The 23445-nt window shown below is 38.2% G+C and overlaps 1 protein-coding gene across 1 annotated transcript in view; it reads right to left on the reverse strand.

Annotated features, from left to right (window-relative positions):
• Positions 1-23445, reverse strand: part of HSF5 (heat shock transcription factor 5) — a 50097-nt gene that overhangs the window by 15674 nt on the left and 10978 nt on the right. The window contains 3 exon segments of the mRNA XM_007472257.1: positions 12507-12684; positions 15980-16501; positions 18955-19049. Of these exon segments, the coding sequence (XP_007472319.1) occupies positions 12507-12684; positions 15980-16501; positions 18955-19049 (795 nt within the window).

Raw genomic sequence — 23445 nt, forward strand, 5'->3', positions numbered from 1 at the left:
CTGTTGTGGCCTCTCCCGTTGCGGAGCACAGGCTACGGACGCGCAGGCTCAGAGGCCATGGCTCGCGGGCCCAGCAGCTCCGCGTCATGTGGGATCCTCCCGGACCGGGGCACGAACCCGTGTCAACTCCATCGGCAGGCGGACTCTCATCCACTGCGCCACCAGGGAAGCCCAAAAGAGGAAATTATTTTAACAGCAGGCACCAGAGTTCCTCTTGGGGACGTAACTGTCTGTTAAGGAATATATCTTGACAGGTTGTTTTGGTTGGGCAAGATAAGGGCTCAAGGCCTCATTAGGAAACAGAAGATTCCTAACCTTCTCTGCCTAAGACACAAAATTCAGGGCCTGATTAAAGAACATAAAAAAAAAAAAAAGATATCAGAGAAGAGAAGGTATGGTGCTAGTACAAGGAAAGAGGACAACATGACAGGAGGCTACATTGACTACTGACAAGGAAAGGTGAGAAAGCGGTAAACTGACTGAAGGCCCTTTAAAAAGAACAATGGCTAACATTCCATTTTTAATTATTTGCAATATTTTAAATGCAAACACTTTCTACCTCACCAAATCCTCAGAAAAGTGTGCTACACATACAAATACCTAATGTAAATGCTCAGGGGAGGGGAGAAATCAAAGTAAGAGGGCTGAGCTCTGCATCTGGTCTGGCAAGGAGCAGACAGAACACCTACAGGAGGTGAGAAACGGATGAATCTAGAATTAAGCAAAAGCAGAAACTCAAAAATAATAGCCACTGTAAGCCCTAGAAATTCTTAGAAATCTTAGAAAAGCATTTTTGGTGTGGGATAAGGTTAGCTTGAGTCGATCATATCTAAATCTCAAAAGTCAGGTTAATATCTGGGATATAAATTTTTTTTCAAAACGTTAAATTGCTCATTCCTATTATTTTGAGGCTTTTATATTCATACTATAGAAACTCTTTACAGTATTTAAACTATTTAAATTTTTTTTTCAATTTTAAAAATCTAGACAAATACAAAAAGGGAGATTTCCCCATAATCCCACCATTGTGTACGCTCAAGCACAAATTAAGAAGTAAAAAAAATACCTCTCTACACCTCCAATTCTACTTGCCCAGAGGTGACCACTGTTATATGTATCAGTTTTATTTACTTCCAGACTTTTTTCTATAATTTTACAGTATACATATATTTTTTGTTCTAGAAAGGCGGCTGTACTAGACACAGTATGCTGCAACTTGCTTCATTCACTTAACATATTACGAACACTTTCTATCTTTCTAACACACACATATCAGGCTACTTTATTTTGTTAAATGGTTGCACAGTGTTTCATTACATGAATTTATCATAGTTTGTCTAATACTCCACTGTCAGGCATTTATGCTTTTTTTCCAAGTGTTTGCTATTATAAATAACACACTACACTGAACTCTGTAGGAGAGATTCCTGGGAATGGGATTCCTGAGTCAGAGCATATAAGCATTTTAGTTATTTACAGATCATGCCAAATTGCCCTCCAATTGGCTCTACAAATTTACATTCCAATTACAATGTATAGGAGGTTCCTTTTTCCCTATGCCTTTATCAACCTGGATATTATCAATAATTTAAGTTTTGTCAGATTGGCAAAAAAAAAATTTTTTGGGTCGATTTATAACTTGCATTTCTCTGATTACTGATTTATCTGAGGGGTTCAACATCTTTCTATACACTTATTGGTCATGTGTTTTTCTTCAATTGAACTACACATTAATATGATTTTATTTCTTTTTATTGGATTGCTTTATTTCTTAATGATTTGTAGAAGCTTTTATGTACTAGGAATACAATGCTTTATATTCTGTGTTGTAAATATTTTCTCTTAGTCCATGTAACAGAGACTGCTAGTTGTCTCCTAATATTTCTTCTTCTTTTAAATCATGGTATTGTTTACACAGGCAAATGGACACAGCTACAGACCACATTTCCAAGCTCCCCTGCAGCCTGTTCGTGTGACTAAGTTCTAGTCAAACTGATGTGAGCATAAGCAGTGATTATGCTCATAAAAGGAAGGGATATTTATAGCACCCTGCTGGCTGACATGAGGATAGAGTAGTGGGCCATCTTTCACCACGTTAACACCTGAGGGCTAGCAGAGAAAAGCGAAGCTGCCACATCAGCTCTGGACTGTTATCATGAGGAAAAAATAAACTTCTAAATTGTTTAAGACACTGGTTTTTATGTTTTGTTTTTCACAGTAGCCTAACTTATATGTGGACTAATATGGAATTTGGAATCTATAAGTGAGGTGCTGCTGCAATTCAAATTAAAATATGTGGTACTGGCTTAGCAGTCAGACAGCAGGTGGTTAAGACACATCAGGCTAGAACGTTGGTGATCTTTGAAATCTGTTTCAAAACATTTGGTAAAATCATTGCCTGTGATACCCTGGAAAGCAGACCACATGCCAAGCGAGCATGTAACCATACGGGGAAAGGCTGACAAAATTCACAATGTGTTGGCTGTTCTCTTGACAATTCAGCAAAGCCCTAAAGTGAGAGATGAACTCAGGCTAGAGGTAGCCAGTGTGCAAGCAGAGACGGAAGGGAATATTCCTCTGTCTGTGGTTGAAAACCAACTGACTAGCGTTCAGTAATTTGGGGTGTGCATCGAAATACTTTACTATCCCAACTTGAAACAGCAGTAAGAGGTACCTCTAATGAGGGCCTCAAGCTTTTCTCAAGTATCTCTGATAGACTATGGCAAAGGTGAGATTAAGGGTGTTATCTTCCCAATCAAACCCTCTTTTTCAGATGATCTCAATACAGGTGCCATTAGGTTGAGAGAAGAGGATGGACAAAGCTTAACTTGATTTTATATATTTAACTTAATTTTTAAGAAACTGCCAAACTGTTTCCAAAAGTGGTCATACTATTTTAAATTCCCACTAGCAGTGTATGAGAGTTCCTGTGCCCTATCAACACCTGGTATGGTCATTTTTTTTTCCTTTTTTAAAAATTTTAGCCATTTTAATTGGTGTGTAGTGATATCTCATTGCAGTTTTAACCTGACTTCTCTGATAATTAAACATCTATTCATGTGCTTACGGGCCATTTGTGTATCTTTTGTGAAATGTCTGTTCATATTGTACCCCAGTTTTGAACTGCACTGTAAGAGTTTTTATATTCTAGATAAGTCTTTGTTTTGATATATGTGCTGTCAATATTTTCTCCTAGGCTTTGGCTTGCCTTTTCATTTTCTGAATGATATCTATCAAAGAGCAGAAGTTTTAAATTTTGATGAAATCCAATTTATCGTTTTTTTCTTTATTGATCATACTTTTTGTGTTCTAAGAAATCTTTGCCTGAAGTAGCAAAGTTTGTCTCTTATTTTTTTTCAAAAAGTTTTATAGTTTTAGGTTTTATATTTAGGTCTGTGATTCATTTTCAGTTAATTTTTTTCCTTTTTTATCCCTTCTTTACTTAATTTTTATGTATGGTACAAGGTATGGGTCAATTTTTTTTTTAATTTTAGAATTTCATTTATTTTTTTATACAGCAGGTTCTTATTAGTTATCCATTTTATACATATCAGTGTATACATGTCAATCCCAATCGCCCAGTTCATCCCCCACCCCACTGCCCCCCCTAGGGGTCCATACGTTTGTTCTCTACATCTGTGTCTCTGTGTCTCTATTTCTGCCCTGCAAACCGGTTCATGTGTACCATTTTTCTAGGTTCCATATATACGCGTTAATATACGGTATTTGTTTTTCTCTTTCTGACTTACTTCACACTGTATGACAGTCTCTAGATCCATCCACGTCTCTGCAAATGACCCAGTTTCGTTCCTTTTCATGGCTGAGTGATATTCCATTGTATATATGTACCACATCTTCTTTATCCATTCGTCTGTCGATGGGCATTTAGGTTGCTTCCATGACCTGGCTATTGTAAATAGTGCTGCAATGAACACTGGGGTGCATGTGTGTTTTTTTGAATTATGGTTTTCTCTGGGTATATGCCCAGTAGTGGGATTGGTGGGTCATGTGGTAATTCTATGTTTAGTTTTTTAAGGAACCTCCATACAGTTCTCCATAGTGGCTGTATCAATTTACATTCCCATCAACAGTGCAAGAGGGTTCCCTTTTCTTCACACCCTCGCCAGCATTTGTTTGTAGATTTTCTGATGATGCCCATTCTAACTGGTGTGAGGTGATACCTCACTGTAGTTTTGATTTGCATTTCTTTAATAATTAGTGATGTTGAGCAGCTTTTCATGTGCTTCTTGGCCATCTGTATGTCTTCTTTGGAGAAATGTCTATTTAGGTCTTCTGCCCATTTTCTGATTGGGTTGTTTGTTTTTTTAATATCAAGCTGCATGAGCTGTTTATATATTCTGGAGATTAATCCTTTGTCCGCTGATTCGTTTGTAAATATTTTCTCCCATTCTGAGGGCTGTCTTTTTGTCTTGTTTGTAGTTTCCTTTGTTTTGCAAAAGATTTTAAGTTTCATTAGGTCCCATTTGTTTATTTTTGTTTTTATTTCCATTACTCTAGGAGGTGGGTCAAAAAAGGATCTTGCTGTGATTTATGTCAGAGAGTGTTCTTCCTACGTTTTCCTCTAACAGTTTTATAGTGTCCGGTCTTACTTTTAGGTCTCTAACCCATTTTGAGTTTATTTTTGTGTATGGTGTTAGGGAATGTTCTAATTTCATTCTTTTACAGTAGCCATCCAGTTTTCCCAGCACCAGTTATTGAAGAGACTGTCTTTTCTCCATTGTATATCCTTGACTCCTTTGTCATAGATTAGTTGACCATAGATGCGTGGGTTTATCTTTGGGCTTTCTATCCTGGTCCATTGATCTGTATTTTTGTTTTTGTGCCAGTACCATATTGTCTTGATTACTGTAGCTCTGTAGTATAGTCTGAAGTCAGGGAGTCTGATTCCTCCAGCTCCGTGTTTTTCCCTCAAAGTTGCTTTGGCTATTTGGGGTCTTTTGTGTCTCCATAGAAATTGTGAAATTTTTTTGTTCTAGTTCTGTGAAAAATGCCATTGGTAGTTTGATAGGGATTGCACTGAATCTGTAGATTGCTTTGGGTGATATAGTCATTTTCACAATATTGATTCTTCCAATCCAAGAACATGGTATATCTCTCCATCTGTTTGTATCATCTTTAATTTCATCAGTGTCTTACAGTTTTCTGCATACAGGTCTTTTATCTCCCTAGGTAGGTTTACTCCTAGGTACTTTATTCATTTTGTTGCAGTGGTAAATGGGAGTGTTTCCTTAATTTCTCTTTCAGATTTTTCATCATTAGTGTATAGGAATGCAAGAGATTTCTGTGCATTAATTTTGTATCCTGCAACTTTACCAAATTCATTGATTAGCTCTAGTAGTTTTCTGGTGGCATCGTTAGGATTCTCTATGTATAGTATCATGTCATCTGCAAACACTGACAGTTTTACTTCCTCTTTTCCAATTTGTATTCCTTTTATTTTTTTCTTCTGATTGCCGTCGCTAGGACTTCCAAAACTATGTTGAATAATAGGGGCAAGAGTGGACATCCTCGTCTTCTTCCTGATCTTAGAGGAAATGCTTTCAGATTTTCACCACTGAGAATGATGTTTGCTGTGGGTTTGTCATATATGGCCTTTATTATGTTGAGGTAGGTTCCCTCTGTGCCCACTTTTTAGAGAGTTGTTATCATAAATGGGTGTTGAATTTTGTCAAAAGATCATCATTTCTTTTCATTCATTTTTTTTCTTTATTCTGTTCCGTGGCAGTGAATTCCAACATTGTGTCTCCCAGGTCACTTATCTGTTCTTCTGCCTCAGTTATTCTGCTATTGATTCCTTCTATTGTATTTTTCATTTCAGTTATTGTACTGTTCATCTCCGTTTGTTTGTTCTTTAATTCTTCTAGGTCTTTGTTAAACATTTCTTGCATCTTCTCGATCTTTGCCTCCATTCTTCCGAGGTCCTGGATCATCTTCACTCTCATTATTCTGAATTCTTTTTCTGGAAGGTTACCTATCTCCACTTCATTTAGTTGTTTTTCTGGGGTTTTATCTTGTTCCTTCATCTGGCACATAGCCCTCTGTCTTTTCATCTTGTCTATCTTTCTGTGAATGTGGTTTTTGTTCCACAGGCTGCAGGATTGTAGTTCTTCTTGCTTCTGCTCTCTGCCCTCTGGTGGATAAGGCTATCTAAGAGGCTTGTGCAAGTTTCCTGATGGGAGGGACTGGTGGGGGGCAGAGCTCAGTAAAACTTTAATCTGCCTGTCTGCTGATGGGTGGGGCTGGGTTCCCTCCCTGTTGGTTGTTTGGCCTGAGGTGACCCAACACTGGAGTCTACCTGGCTCTTTGGTGGGGCTAATGGCAGACTCTGGTAGGGCTCATGCCAAGGAGTACTTCCCAGAACTTCTGCTGTCAGTGTCCTTGTCCTCACATTGAGCCACAGCCACCCCCCGCCTCTGCAGGAGACCCTCCAACACTAGCAAGTAGGTCTGGTTCAGTCTCCTATGGGGGTCACTGCTCCTTCCCCTGGGTCCTGATGCACATACTACTTTGTGGGTGCCCTCCAAGAATGGAGTCTCTGTTTCCCCCAGTCCTGTCAAAGTCCTGCAATCAAATCCCGCCAGCCTTCAAAGTCTGATTCTCTAGGAATTCCTCCTCCCATTGCCAGACCCCCAGGTTGGGAAGCCTGACATGGGGCTCAGAACCTTCACTCCAGTGGGTGGACTTCCGTGGTATAAGTGTTCTCCAGTCTGTGAGTCACCCACCCAGCAGTTATGGGATTTGATTTTATTGTGATTGCACCCCTCCTACCGTCTCACTGTGGCTTCTCCTTTGTCTTTGGATGTGGAGTATCTTTTTTGGTGAGTTCCAACGTCTTCTTGTCGATGACTGTTCAGCAGTTAGTTGTGATTCCGCTGCTCTTGCAAGAAGGAGTGAGCACACGTCCTTCTACTCCACCATCTTGCTCCTTCGGGCTGAGGTATGGGTCAATGTTAATTTTTGTTGAAAACACTTTCCTTTCTCCATTGCACTGCCTTAGCACCTTTGTAGAAAATCAATTGCCCACATATGTGCGGATTTATTTCTGGACTCTCTATTTTGTTTCATTCATCTATAGGTCCCTCTTTTCACCAATACCAAACGATTTTGATTATTTTAGCTTTATGGTAAGTCTTGAAATCTGGTAAAGTCTCCACCAATTTTTTATTTTTAAAAATTGCTTTGGTTAAAAATTCAAAAAGAGTCATGTACCAAAATGTTCATTGCAGCTCTATTTACAATAGCCCGGAGATGGAAACAACCTAAGTGCCTATCGTCGGATGAATGGATAAAGAAGATGTGGCGCATATATACAATGGAATATTACTCAGCCATAAAAAGAAACGAAACTGAGCTATTTGTAATGAGGTGGATAGACCTAGAGTCTGTCATACAGAGTGAAGTAAGTCAGAAAGAGAAGGACAAATACCGTATGCTAACACATATATATGGAATTTAAGAAAAAAAAAAATGTCATGAAGAACCTAGGGGTAAAACAGGAATAAAGACACAGACCTACTGGAGAACGGACTTGAGGATATGGGGAGGGGGAAGGGTGAGCTGTGATAGGGCGAGAGAGAGACATGGACATATATATACCAACAAACATAAGGTAGATAGCCAGTGGGAAGCAGCCGCATGGCACAGGGATACCGGCTCGGTGCTTTGTGGCTGCCTGGAGGGGTGGGATAGGGAGGGTGGGAGGGAGGGAGACAAAGAGGGAAGAGATATGGGAACATATGTATATGTATAACTGATTCACTCTGTTATAAAGCAGAAACTAACACACCATTGTAAAGCAATTATACCCCAATAAAGATGTTAAAAAAAAAAAAACTGCTTTGGTTAATCTCTGTCCTTTGCATTTTCTTTTAAATTTTAGAATCAGCTTGTCATTAAAGAAGAAAAAGTCTACTAGAATTTTGATTAGGATTGCACTGAATTTATAGATCAACTTGGGGAGAACTGTCACTTTAACAATATTGGGTATTCTTATCCATGAACGTGGCACATCTTTCCATTTATTTGTCTTCTTTAATTTCTTTCAGCAAAATTTGTAGTTTTCAGCGTAGAGGCCTTAGACATCTTTTGTTCAACTTATTCCTAGGTATCTTATGATTTTGGGCCTACCATAAATGTTTGATTTTTCTAAAATTTCATTTTCCAGTTGTGTGCTTTCCAATCTTTACGTCTTTTACTTCTTTTTCTTGCCTATTGCAATGGCTAGGTCCACCAGTACAATACTGAATACAAGTGGTAAAGTGGGCATCCTTGCCTTGTTCCCAATCTCTGGAGTAAACAGTTTAGTCTTTCACTATTAATCATGATCCTCACTATACATATTTTATAGGTACTCTTTATCAGTTTGAAAAATGTTCTACTATTCCTACTTTGCTGAGAGTTTTTATTACAAATGAGTGCTGAAGTCTGTCAAGTACTCTCCTTGAATCTATTGAAATCATCATAGAGTTTTTTCTCCTTTACTCTGTTAACATGGTGAATAATATTAGCATTTGAAATTCAATCGAGCCTTGCATTCTTGAGACAAACTCCACTTCGTCTATCAGCCTTTTTACATACTGTTGCATTCAATTTACTTATATTTTGTTAATTATTTTTGCATCTACATTCATGAGGATTATTAGTCTGTAGTTTTCTTTCTTCTTTTGAGGAAAATGTTTGGTAACCAACTTCTTTAATCTATATACGGCTATTCATTGGTTCTTCTTGTGTGAATTTTGACAAGGTGTAGTTTTTAAGAACTGTGGCTATTCCATTTATGTGGTTGTGTTCACTAACAAAAGACTATCCTTTTACTATTCACAGATGCTGAGGTGTTAATCTCTTTTCATTCTTGGTAGTTATGATTTGTGTTCTCTTTTTCCTGATCAGTGTAGCTAGGAGTTTGTCAATTTTGTTGATCTTTTCAAAAAGCCAGTTTTATATTTGTTAGTCTTCTCAATTGTCTGTTTTCTATATCATTGATTTCTATTTTTATTTTTATTATTTACTTTGGGTTTACCTTCCCCTTCTTTTTCTAGTTTCGTATGGTAAAACCTCAGGTCATTGATTTTAGAGCTTACTTCTTTTCTTTTTTTTTTAGAACAGGTGTTGAAAACTCAGGTGACTACAGGGGTGGGCAGCTAAGGTGAATAGTTAGTAGCTGGCTTAAAGACTGTGGGAAACAGAGTGTAGACTGTCTAAAGGGAGTGGCTGCCTCTCTACTCCAGCCAGTTGTTGCCAAGTAGCAAAGCTCCCAGTATGACTGGATCGTCCCATTTTTCATGAAAGCCAGAAACCTAGATTTTTATATGAACTCCCCAGTCTGTACATATAGGTAAACCATTCAATTTTTAAAAAACAAACACTGGGTAGACTAACCAACATATGTCTATTAGCCAAATGTGACTCTAGGGCTGTGCTTTAGAATTTCATGGTATAGGGTAAGGACCATTTCTCATATTAAAGACTGAGATTTTTCCATCTTTTGATTATAAACTATTTCTAGCGTGTCTTTTACTTCTTTTCTAATATTAGCATTTAAAGCTACACATTTCATTCTAACACTGCTTTAGCTGCATCCCGCAAACTGTGATGTTGTATTTTCATTGTCAAAATATTTTCTAATTTTCCTTGTGATTTTTGTCTTTGATTCACAAATTATTTAGAAGTATGTCACCTTATTTCCAGATATTTGAGGTTCTCCTAATTACTCTGTTACTGATTTCTAATTTAATCCTGTTATATTCAGAGAGTACACTTTGTATGACTTCAGTTCTTTTAAATGTATTGAGACTTGTTTTATGGCCCAATGAATGACCTATCCTGGTAAATGTACTATATGCACTTGAGAACAATGTATATTCTGCAGTTGCTGGATGCTCAGTGTACTATAAATGCCAATTAGATCAAGGTGTTTATGTTGTTCAGATCTTCTATGTCTTTACTGATATTTTGTCTAGTTATTCTATCAATTGCTTAGACAGAAGTATTAAAATATCCTAGTACATTGAGGAATTGTGTTTCCCCCTTTAATTTTTGTCAGTTTTTGCTTCATGTATTTTGAAGCTCTATTACTACAAAAATCACATTTACAGTTGCTACACCTCCCTGATGAATTGTTCATCATTATGAAGTGGCCCTCTTTATAACACTCTTAGTCGTAAAGTCTATTTTTTCTGATATTTAAAAATAACCATACCAGCCTTCTCATTCTTCCTGTTTGCATGTTGTATCTTTTTCTATCCACTTACTTTCAACCTACATGTCTCCTGTAGCCAGCCTATAGTAGGAGTTTGCCCTTTTATCTACTCTAGCAATCTCTGTCTTTGAGATTTTAAGACCATTTACATACAATAGTTGTATTGGCTAAATTTGGGTCAACCATTTTATTATTTGTTTTCTCTGTCTTCCTTATTTTTAATTCCTTGCTTCCTCCTTTCCTGCCTTTTTTTGGATTATTTCTATACTAATTTTGGTGATTACCCTAGAAGCTACAGTATGTCTCCTTGTTTCCTGCTGCCTGAAGACCACCCTGTAGAATTTCCTTTACTGTTTTTCTGCTGTGGCACATGCTCTCTATTTTGTTTATCTGAAAATGTCTTCATTTTTGCCATCATTATTGAAGGATCTTTTGGCTGGGTAGAGATTTCCAGGACTGCAGATTTCTTTTAATATATTAAAAATATGATTCTACTCCTTTCCGGCTTCCACTGTTGCTTTTCAGAAATAAACTGTTAGTCTAACTCAGGGGTTGGTAAATTATGACCTTTGGGTCAAATTGGGCCCAGCAACTGTTTTTGTAAATAGTTTTACTGAAGCATAGCCACAAACATTCATTTATGTATTATCTATGACTGCTTTTGTGCTACAATGGCAGAATTGATTGGTTAAACAGAGATTATATGGTACTGGCATAACGACAGAAAAATAGACCAGTGGACTGGAATAAAGAAACCAGAAATAAACCCTCACATATATGGTCAGATGACTTTCAACAAGGATGCCAAGGCCACTCAACGGGGAAAGGTCTCTTCAACAAATGGTGCTAGGAAAACTGGATGTCCACATGCAAAAGAATAAAGTTGGACCCTTATCTTACACTGTCTACAAATATTAACTCAAAATGGACTAAAGACCTAAATATAAGACCTAAAACTATAAAACTCCTGGAAGAAAACATAGTGGAAAAACTTCATGACACTGGACTTGGCAATGCTTTCTTGGATACAGCACCAAAAGCACAGGCAACAAAAGGAAAAGTAGACAAATGGGACTACCTAAAACTTAAAACTTTTGTGCATCAAAGGACACAGTCAACAGAAGGACTGTGAGTAGAATATTAGCTAAATTAATGTGATCTTGAACAAGTTACTTATCCTCTCCAAGATTAAGTTTCCCGATCTTTAAGACGATAATACCAGTTTCATCAAGTTTGCTGTACGTCATAAAAGTGAGTGTGTAGTAAATATTCGTACTGTCCTTTTCTAAATTGCCTCCAAAGTCTATGCCATTGCTTTGAACATCTTCAGTGGTAAGAAATCTTAATCTTTGATCGTAGATTGGATCATATACTCAACTAAAAGCAACTGTGCAGGCTAAGTTTAACAAATAAAATGAGTGATCAAGATAGCTTTTAGTCTAAAAGGCATTTTGCAGAAAGAACCCAATGAGTCTAAACAACATCTCGATCATATTACTATTAGTTTACTCTTTGGAGAAATTCTCACAGAAGTTCCCAAGATTTTTCCACTTTTTATAGGTTAAAATGATTGCTTAACCTGATTCATTAATTCACTGAATTGCATGCCTCTGACATGCATATAATTTGAGAATATTCAAGTTGTCCACTGAAGACTTTGACGACCTGGTTTTGGATCATACAAGAAACATGTTTTATTGGATGTCACCATTTTCTTAAAAAAATGATTCTTTCCAATTTCCCTAGAAAGAGTAGCAGCAACTATACTAAAACAATCACTCGGGCTCCTACAAACCACAAGAAAAATCCCATTGATACAGAGTCATACTTTAGAGTATCTTTATAATATGCTCAGGATAATGTCTTTAATGTCCATCTAATTTTCTCCTGCCACAGTTTAAGCACATTCCCTCTTGTACTATATACTCCGCTAATAAGAGAAGTACTTCCGTAATTACAAAGTCTTTGGCATCTGAAGCAGTTACTGAATCACCCTTCATCCTTGCATTCTCCAAGTTAAATAATCCAAATTCCTTTGCTTTTACTTACCATGTTCTCTTTTCAAAAGCTCATATTCTTACATGCAATACTGGAATATAACTTTTACATACTTTAAAAGGATGATTAAGAAAAAAATAAAGAGTTAAAATTGCAGTTGTATGAAACAGCAATGTGATTAGTATATTACAATTATGAATAATAAATGAAGACCAGGAAAACTATCACTCATATATTAATTCTACACTATGATTCTACTGCTAGCATTCTAGAGCACAGTCATCCTTACCAGGGGACGTTCCTTGCTGTGAGTTGCTTCCTCGCTCTCTGTATCTGGCTGGAGTGGATAAACCTGTGTCTTTATTAGGCTTGCTAGCAGGCCCCATTTCTGAAATAAGGAATCCCATCTGTTCTGAAGGCAAGATATTCTCAGGTGTTTTGATCTGGCATTTTATACTGGCATCCACCTAAAATATTAAACCCACTCATTATTCCAAATTTTCCCCAAATATCTACTAAAAGTTAAGATATTTTATCAGAGGAGTTCTACTATAGAAACATGATCCAACAAATAAGACCGTAAGGCTTTTCATTCTTAAGAATGATATCATCGAGACTTCCCTGGTGGCGCAGTGGTTGAGAGTCCGCCTGCCGATGCAGGGGACGTGGGTTCGTGTCCCGGTCCGGGAGGATGCCACAAGCCACGGAGTGGCTGAGCCCGTGAGCCATGGCCGCTGAGCCTGCGCATCCGGAGCCTGTGCTCTGCAGCAGGAGAGGCCACAGCAGTGAGAGGCCCGCCATTTTCTTTAAAAAGGCCCGCCATTTTCTTACCGCCAAAAAAAAAAAAAGAATGATACCACCCGATTTTGTTAAGCTATTCTGAATATTCGGTAGTAAGATGTATATTTCCCCATACACAAACTACTGAAATGTCTATGGAGCTAAAATATTTACTTATGATCAGAGGAAGATTCACCATGAAGTTTCTTTTCTTTTTTTTGGTAAAATTCACATCACACAAATTCACAATTGGTTAATACCACTCTTTTCCCACTCTAACATCCCTTCCATCAGATTGCCTGCCCCTCTTGGTGATACTGGAATGGCCATAGGCATGATCCTGTTGGATGATGTCAGAGGGGTTATAAACACTTTATTCTATTAATTTTGTATTCTTTGGCTTAATGAGGACCTCAAATTTGTATAAGCTTCACTCCCTATAAAATCTAGATCTGCCCTGCTTATGACATATGAATTTCTCTCTTGGAGTTCCTATGTTTTCTTTGGAATATCAAATCCCTTTGTCAAGCTGACCAACTTCTCAAATACTCTATTTGTTTATGAATTTATTTTAAAATAAAACAATATAATGAAGTAGAGCTAGGAGTTCAAAATACAGCTTTCAAAGCTGTGATATCCAAATTTTTTTTAAAAAATAACTGTGTGAATGCAATTTAAAGGTACGAAATCTAATCTTTTGGATGTGACTATGAAGGAATAAAGGCAAATTTCATGTTCTTTTCACAGGCATATTTGAAACATAATGGGACTATCTTTGGTCTATTGAATTTATAATATTAATACATAGTATACCGGGTCTCAACAGTTGGGCTCAAGAAGGACAATGAGTTGATAAAAACCATAAGATAGGGCTTCCCTGGTGGTGCAGTGGTTAAGAATCCGCCTGCCAATGCAGAGGACCGGGTTCGAGCCCTGGTCCAGGAAGATTCCACATGCCGCGGAGCAACTAAGCCCGTGTGCCACAACTACTGACGCCCGCGCACCTAGAGCCGGTGCTCCACAACAAGAGAAGCCACTGCAATGGGAAGCCCACGCACCATAACGAAGAGTATCCCTCACTTGACGCAACTAGAGAAAGCCCATGCGCAGCAACGAAGACCCAACACAGCCAAAAATAAATTAAATAAATTGGGCTTCCCTGGTGGCGCAGTGGTTGAGAGTCCGCCTGCCGATGCACGGGACACGGGTTCGTGCCCCGGTCCTGGAGGATCCCACATGCCGTGGAGCGGCTAGGCCCGTGAGCCGTGGCCGCTGAGCCTGCGCGTCCGGAGCCTGTGCTCCACAGCGGGAGAGGCCACAACAGTGAGAGGCCCGTGTACCGCAAAAAATGAATAAATAAATAAATAAATTAATTAATTAATTAAATAACCCCCAAAACCCCATAAGACATTTGGATCTAAAGTTAGAGCTAGAAAAGAATGCATTTTAAAAACTGCCAGAAATTCCCTGGTGGTCCATTGGTTAGGACTCTGCGCTCTCACTGCCGAGGGCCTGGGTTCAACCCCTGGTCAGGAAACTAAAATCCCACAAACCGTGCGGTGCGGCCACAACCCGCCCCCCCACCACACACACACACATGCAAACTGCCAAAAAGTTATCTTGGGAATCTCTAACAATGAAGACATTTTCAGTTCCATTAAAGAAAAAAAATCCAAAATGAAATACATATGTATCAGGCTAAGATGAAGAAAAAAAATTAAGTAGGAAAAAAAATACTTAATCACAAAAGTGATTTTAATTTGGATGTACTTTTATTTTTTAGAATCAAAGTTTATTCAGTTCCTGGTCATAAGCTAGCAGCAATAAAGGAATTAGTCTCTACCTTCAGAATATATCTCTCAAACTAGAGTCAGAATTCTGCTTTAGGAATGAGAATATTAGTAGGGAAATTCAAACACAGTATGCTGTCAAGTCAAATTAGAATTCTATAGGGACTTCCCTGGTGGTCCAGTGGTAAAGAATCCACCTTACGGGCTTCCCTGGTGGCGCAGTGGTTGGGAGTCCGCCTGCCGATGCAGGGGATGCGGGTTCGTGCCCCGGTCTGGGAGGATCCCGCATGCCGCGGAGCGGCTGGGCTCGTGAGCCATGGCCGCTGGGCCTGCGCGTCCGGAGCCTGTGCTCCGCAACGGGAGGGACCACAACAGTGAGAGGCCCACATACCGCAAAAAAAAAAAAAAAAAAAAAAAAGAATCCACCTTACAATGCAGGGGATGCGAGTTCAATCCCTGGTCAGGGAACTAAGATCCCTCATGCCATGGGGCAACTAAACCCTCACGCCACAACTACTGAGCCCACGCGCCTCAACGAGAGAGCCGGCGTGCCACAAACTACAAAGCCCACACGCCTTGGAGCCTGCACACCACAACTAGAGAGAGAAAACCTGCACGCCACAACGAAAGATCCCCCATGCCTCAACGAAGATCCTGCCTGCTGCAACTAAGACCCGACACAGCCAAAAATAAATTAAGCAAATAAATAAATCTTTTTAAAAAATTTAGAATTCAATGATGCTGTAAGAAAGTATGCAAACACCTCCAACCATCTCCTTACCTCCATACTACAAATGGCCAGGAAAGTCCTGATATTATCTATGAGATAAACCATCCCTTCTGAGGAGTGGAATTTAATCAGCCAGGCACACCTAGTCCATCCAAACTAAGTTAGGAAGCAAAACTCAAGGGATGCTTTTAACATGAAAATAAGTCATACCACAATGCTCATTCAGACTGCCTCTCTAGAGGCTGACTTCAGACCACAACGTAGTGAGAGGATGCCTGAGGGTTAAGGTTACTTCTTTCTGAATCTTTTGTGCAGAACCACTGGGACACGATCCTTCTGAAGAGCATAATGAACTGGTATTAAACCCAAATAAAACCTGGACCAAGTCTCCACTAGAACAGTCTTCAGCAAGAAGCACTAGGTACCTTTGAGCTCTATTAGGATTTTTTCTTTGCCTCTTACCTGGTGTGTGCTGAACGGTAGCCCTTCCTGCACAAATACTACTGAAGACGGAGATGGATTATGACTTAGCTGCTCCTTCGGTTTGATGTGAGCTTGCTGGCTGGCTGCAGACTCCTGCATTGTAGTGTTTTCAACAGGCTGAGCTGTGTGGATGGTGTAGTTGTACTCAGGTGACTGTGGTAGAGAGCAGGTAATTGCTTGTTCTGTTCCAGCCACAAAAGATGTAATATCTGAGCCTACAGCAGTAAGTGGCTCCAGCTGGCTAGCCTGACTTGTGGAAGATGGATTGCTGTTGTTTGAATTAGCTAGGATATGTTGGCCTCTGTTAGACTGAGATGTTGAGCACTGATTCTCAACAGGCTCCACCTTTACCATCTCCAATTTAGGGGAGGAATGCAACTCATCTACTATCTGAAAAATAGCCTCTAGGTTTACTTCTGTCTTTTTATTTTCATCAGTAGCACTGCAAGGCCAATTAGAAGGCAGAAATTCAACTGGATAGGAAGATTGCACTGGAGGATTCTGGGAAAAGAGAAAATAGGACTGTTTGGATAGAAAACCAAATATGAGATTAAGGAGGAAGGCAACAACATTTAGGCTGATGAACGCTAAATATAAACAAATTAAAGCTCACTAAGAAAACCTGAATGCCAATCAACTTTTCAGCAGTAGTAGCTTCGACTCTATTGTTAACACTTACACAGGAACTATTATGTGTCAACCACTATATTAAGTTTAATACTGGAATGGACCAATAATTCTCAGGGTTTAAGTACACAAAATCAAAAAAGTCATAGTGCCCAAAAACCTATTTGTTGATAAAATGTCTATAAACCAAATTCTTCCATAAAGGCTGACAGACAAAAACATCACTTGTATCTGTAATATACTGTTTTAGGAATGTAGTAAGGAAATGTCAAACACCGGATGCTCACAAGTCCACCAATGATTCTATAGATTCAGGGGGGAGGTACTGATATTCTCTTCCAAATGCTCTGGGAAAAAATGTATCGAATATCAAATGTCCTTTGGTCCTGAGATTATTTATTTTAATAATAAAACAACAGATTAAAATAGCTGTCACTTTTAGACTGATATCTTCAAGATGTATTCTCTTATACACAGTACTTTGCACAGAGCAGGCATTCAATAAATGTTTGCTGAATATCTCAGGTTATAAACATAAGATATGGAAGAGTTACTATTAAATAAAACATGTAGTGAGTCAATATTGCCAAACACATTGACAATGATTGCGTCGATGATTTGAAGGCCATAATGCCAAATAATGTAAATCTAAATGGTTTAAGCATCAAGCTACTTTACTATAGCTGATAGCCCCACTTATTGAGATCTTACTATGTACCAAGCATATACAAAGTGCTTTACGTACATTATTTAATTTAATCCTCACAAGAGGTCTATGAAATGTGATCCTCTCTATTTCCAAAGGATGGAACTGAAGTTCAGAGAAACTTCATAATTTATACAAAGTCACAAAGAAGTAACTGACTGAGTCAGGTTTCAAACCTAGGTGTGCCTGACTCTAAAGTTCTTGCTCTTAACCACTGCAATATACTGACCATTCATGCACACTCATATCTGCACGCCAACAAAACTAACTGCATTTATTTCCAGAATGTTATCTGAAATACTTCCCTTTTTTCCATTTAAAAATTTTATGTCTACTTATCTCTATTTTCCTACAGTGAACATGTATTGTCTTTGTAGTAAGCAAAGGTCTTCAAAGATGTTTTAAATGATTTATTTAAAACATAAATATAATCAAGATATACACCAACAGAGTATCTCCAGTATGATCCAGGGGAGAGAATGCCTGGACCTACAGACAAGAGCATCTAATTTGTGAGATAGATATGTCCTTCCAGTGAAGATGAATCGGCTAGACTAACATGCTTGATGACAGCTGCCATTAAAAATGTCCAGCTAAGTCCCCTTGATCTGATTCTATACCCCTCAAAAAAAAAGAAAAGAAAGAAAAGACAAAAAAGAAAAAAGGAATGTTCTTTTGAGTACTGGAATGTCGATAGTAAGATATTCTCTAAAGAACAGAAGCTATCATGACTACATGATATCAAAGGAAAACAATTCCAATCTTTAAGCAACTATAGCATAAAAATACAAACATGGGATTGAATCTTATCCTAGAAGTAGTAGTCTACAACATCTAAATCAAAGCAATTGCTTCCTAACAAATATGAGAAAAAAACTGAAGTGCAGTGTTTACAACATGGGGGCTTTCTCAGTTTTGACATCATTTTCCTTTCTCCTTTAAAAAAAAAGTAATTGTACCACCTTGGAAGGATCTGTCATTTGGTGATTTATATACTTTTAGAGTTTATCTGGTATTCATTTTACCATGGTATTCAAGTTTACCATTGTTGACAGTTAGTTGAACAACATTGTTCCAACTAACTGTCAGCAATGATGAAAATGTTCTCTATCTGTACTATAAAATTTGGTAACCACTAGCCAAATGAAACTATTAAGCACCTGAAATGTGGCTACTGTGACTGAGGAATAATTTTTTTTTTAACATCTTTATTGGAGTATAATTGGTTACAATGGTGTGTTAGTTTCTGCTTCATAACAAAGTGAATCAGCTATACATATACATATATCCCCATATCTCCTCCCTCTTGCGTCTCCCTCCCTCCCACCCTCCCTACTGAGGAATGATTTTTAAATTTTATTTAACTTTAATTCATTTAAATTTAAATAGCTACATGTGGCTAGTGCCTAAGAGTAGGCCAAGAAGATAGTGTAGGCCTAGAAGAATCTTCAGACATCATTTACATCAACTCTTTTTTTTTTTTTAGAATTGAGTAAAACTAAGGCCATAATCCACAGCTTACCTCTGGCTACTCGTTAAGATAAAATTACACTTTGGAATTCTGCAAGGCCAATCGCATTGCACCTGACGCAGGGTATGTCCATTGTTCCCAGCATCTTACCTGGAAGTAGTTGCAGTGTGCATAGGAAGGGGCAGTGGGAGTCACACAGCTACTGAGCGCATCCATGTGGGTAGGAGAGCAGCACTGCAGCACAGCTGGAACAAATCCAAACACAGAAAAGCCGTCAACCCAAATAAACCTCTACAGCATTCAAGGCACTCCTCTCTTTCAACTTGGAACAAAAAATTCCAAAAGTTTTTCTTTGTGGGTGCAATAAAATATATTTAGTCCAATTAGGTGCCCTTATTTGTTGAAAACAAATGGTAATAAGGCAATTTTAAAAGTCATTTAAAAGGGTCAGGTCTACTTTTATAAATGATTTCTTTAGCACCTAAACATTTTGTCGCCCTTCTAACCAAACATTTATTCTTCCTGAAAGTAGCAATTTCCTTTTACTGAAGATATCAGAACATATTCAGAATTCTAAAATAATTTTTTCAATCATTTTAATAGTAACAAACATTTGGAGGAAGGTTTTTAAGGATAAAATAAGTATAAGTACTCTCCAAACACTCCTACTGTTATACAATGCATCCAGTGGAATCTATGAAAAAATGTTTTAACAATTTAGACAAGTGGTTAGGAACTCAGATTCTAGAGCCAGACTGCCTGGCTTTGGAGCCCAGCTCCAAAATTTTAATAGCTGTATAAACTTGAGCAACGTTAATGTGAGGAGTGAATGAGTTAATATGCACAAAGCACTAAGAACAGTACTGGCATACAGTAACAATCAATAAATAAATAGCTAACAATGCTATTATTTTAGCTAAGGAAATACATTTTCCAAACTTTCTCTTTATAGTTAGGATACCATGAAAAGACTGAACTCTTTCTACTGGTAGAGTCATACTTACAGATGTAGGCTTAATAATAGGTTGAGTCTCCTCTTTTCCAGAGAGAGACCCTCCAGAACGACTGAGAATCAGTTATAACATCACATCTTTGGATTAAACAGAGGATGACATTTGTTGAACAGCTACCATATTCCAGGCACAGTCCTAGGTCCTTTACATATATGGCCTCATTTAATCCAAACAACAACTGAATGAGGTGTTAACATTACTTTATAAAAATAAGGAAACTAAAGCTCAGGGATGTTAAAAAATGTGCCGAAAGTCACAATGCTGATAGTGACAGAGGCAAACTCCAAAGTACATGCTCTTTAATATATCATAATACTTCCCTAATCTTTTCTTCTTCCTAAATGTAATATTTTAATTTTACTAGAACTCCACTTGCTGAATATTTTTAAGGTATCCTTTTTATAAGGTGGCAACTTTCTCTTTTTTGGTCCATGTTTTTCATATTTTGAGTATGCTAATAATATTACTAAATAATCTTATTCGGTAAACTTTGAAGTAAATTAGCCTAAGGATTGTAAAAATTCATTAAAATGCTTCCCTATTTCTCCATTACTGACTACTGAATTTTTAAATGTCAGAAGTTCATAAAGGTATACAAGAAATAAATATTTTATTTTATCATGTGCATTTTAAGGCATTACATTTTGCACACAGAAGTAAAAAATTAAAATAATGGATAGAATTCTAGTCCAATTACAGACATAAGGGTTGATGTTTTCTGAATTACATAATTTTAACAAGTCCAGTGGTTAAAAAAGCCAGATATTACTAGAATGGTCACATAAAATTCAAGCTGTTGTCATTTCCAATATCCTTGGAGATTATTCAAATACACAATTAATATGTTTTGGATTTGAATTTGGTTTCCCATAATATTTAAAGACACAAATATCCTGGGACATAAGTTAAATCCAAAAAGCAAAACAGCAAAGGAGGGGTCTGCGGGGTTCGCCAAAACTGAAAAAAACTGGGATCTTTAGTTTTAACAGCTAAGGAAAACTTAGCCCCCTAGTGGCAGTAAAGGACTCGGTCAGGGGCTGCAGGTTTTCACCCATCAGGGCACCATAAAAGTGTTTTGTTACAAATAAATCAGTGAAAGGTATTAGCTTTATTTTTCTGATATTGCTATGATCTGACTCCATTGTTTACACATTTTTGAATAGTTGTTAAAGTGTACTTTAAAATAAATTTCTTGGAGAAATAGAATATATAACAGAGAATATATTAATAGATAGTTGATAGCTGATTTGGAATCTAAGGAAACAGCAAAATAGTGAATATCCTTTAAAGTGTCCAGTTACAAATGGAAAGTAGAAAGGTACCTGCATGAAGAAAGGGAGGACTTGAACAGATAATCCAAAAAGATTCCTCAATGGCTATTTCCTTACCAGTGCAGTGCTACTTCGTATAATCAACAAAATAGAACAAAACAAAGTATTAATAAGTTCACTGAATATGAAAACCTAGCTATAAAACTGCAACTGTGTGCTTAGTACATGACAAATTCATCTAGCATGTATTATGAAAGCACTGGGAAAGCACTAACATTTATAAAACTGAGTTTATCGCTATGTCCTAAGACACGTTCATCTGCATAAAGATCTTCCAGTATTTTCCTGAAGCCAGTGTTCACTTAAGGCATTAAACTGCATATAGAATAAAAAACTGGAAATAATGAACAATTTCTATTTCATATATAAATATGAGCTGATGACATTTAAAAAAACAATTCTAGGGCTTCCCTGGTGGCGCAGTGGTTGAGAGTCCGCCTGCCGATGCAGGGGACACGGGTTAGCGCCCCGGTCCGGGAAGATCCCACATGCCGCGGAGCGGCTGGGCCCGTGAGCCATGGCCGCTGAGCCTGCGCATCCGGAGCCTGTCTGTGCTCCGCGGCGGGAGAGGCCACAACAGTGAGCGGCCCTTGTACCGCAAAGAAAAACAAAAACAAAAAAACAATTCTAGTAATAAAATAAAGCCAGGATTACTAAAAATTTATCTAAAGGTAAAATTTTTCACATCCACTATAGGTTAGGAAAAGAGGTTCATATACTTTATCCTATGGAGGTAATTCAAATCTATAATTAAAATGTTTTGGACGTGAATCTACTCTCGAATAGTACAGTGTCAACAGTAAGGAAATACCCAATATAAATACTCAAAAGGAAAAACATCCTAATAAATAGTAAATTTAATTTCAAGATAAGTTACTACAGCAACTAGAACCCCAACATCTCCTCATCTACAGTGAGGTAAAGATATGGTTTTCTAGGGACTTCCCTGGTGGCACAGTGGTTAAGAAGCTGCCTGCCAATGCAGGGGACACGGGCTCGAGCCCTGGTCCAAGAAGATCCCACATGCCGCGGAGCAACTAAGCCCGTGTGCCACAACTACTGAGCCTGCGTGACACAGCTACTGAAGCCCACACGCCTAGAGCCCCGTGCTCCACAACAAGAGAAGCCACCGCAATGAGAAGCCCGCGCACTGCAACGAAGAGTAGCCCCCGCTCGCCACAACTAGAGAAAACCCGCGCACCGCAGCCAAATAAATAATTTAATTTAATTTGAAAAGAAATGGTGTTCCAGCCTATACCCAAAAGAAGTGAAAGCACAACAGATTATTGTACAACCAAGTTCATAGCAGCATTATTCACAGTAGCCAAAGGTGGAAGCAACCCAGTGTCTATCAACAGGTGAACGGATAAACAAAATGTGGTCCATACATATGGAAATTTATAGAAAATTATTCAGCATTAAAAAGGAAGGAGGGACTTCCCTGTTGTCACAGTGGTTAATAATCCACCTGCCAATGCAGGGGACAGGGGTTCGAGCCCTGGTCCAGGAAGATCCCACATGCCACACAGCAACTAAGCCTGTGAGCCATAACTACGGAGCCTGCGCTCTAGAGCCTGCGAGCCACAACTACCAAGCCCGCGTGCCACAACTACTGAAGCCCGCGTGCCTGGAGCTTGTGCTCCGCAATGAAGAGTAGCCCCCACTCACCGCAACCAGAGAAAGCCCACACACAGCAACGAAGAACCAATGCAGCAGGGAGGGAGATGCAAGAGGGAAGAGATATGGGGACATATGTATATGTATAACTGATTCATTTTGTAATAAAGCAGAAACTAACACACCATTGTAAAGCAATTATACTCCAATAAAGATGTTAAAAAAAAGAACCAATGTAGCCAAAAATAAATAAATTTATAAAAAATAAAAAGGAAGGAAATGTTGACTCATGCCACAGTATCAATGACTCTTGAAATAAGTGAAATAAGCCAATCACAAAAGGACAAATATATGTCTGCTCTTATACGAAGTCCCTAGAGTTATCAAATTCTTCAAGACAGAAAGTAGAATGGTGGTTGCCAAAAGATGGCGAGAGGGGAATGTGAAGCTAGTGTTTAATGGATACAGATTTCAGCTGGGGGAAGACGAAAAAGTTCTGGAAATGGATGGTGGTGATGCGAGTACAATAATGTGAAAGTATTTAATGCCACAGAGCTGTACACTTAAAAATAGTTAAAATGGTAATTCTATGTTACATATATTTTACCTCAATAAAGAGAAAGGAAAATATAATTGTGCTTTTGCTTAGTTTCTTCCGGCAGCTAAAGAAAACCTCCTGG

This window comes from Lipotes vexillifer, unplaced genomic scaffold (assembly GCF_000442215.2).
Source record: "Lipotes vexillifer unplaced genomic scaffold, Lipotes_vexillifer_v1.1 scaffold433, whole genome shotgun sequence".
NCBI lineage: Eukaryota > Metazoa > Chordata > Mammalia > Artiodactyla > Lipotidae > Lipotes > Lipotes vexillifer.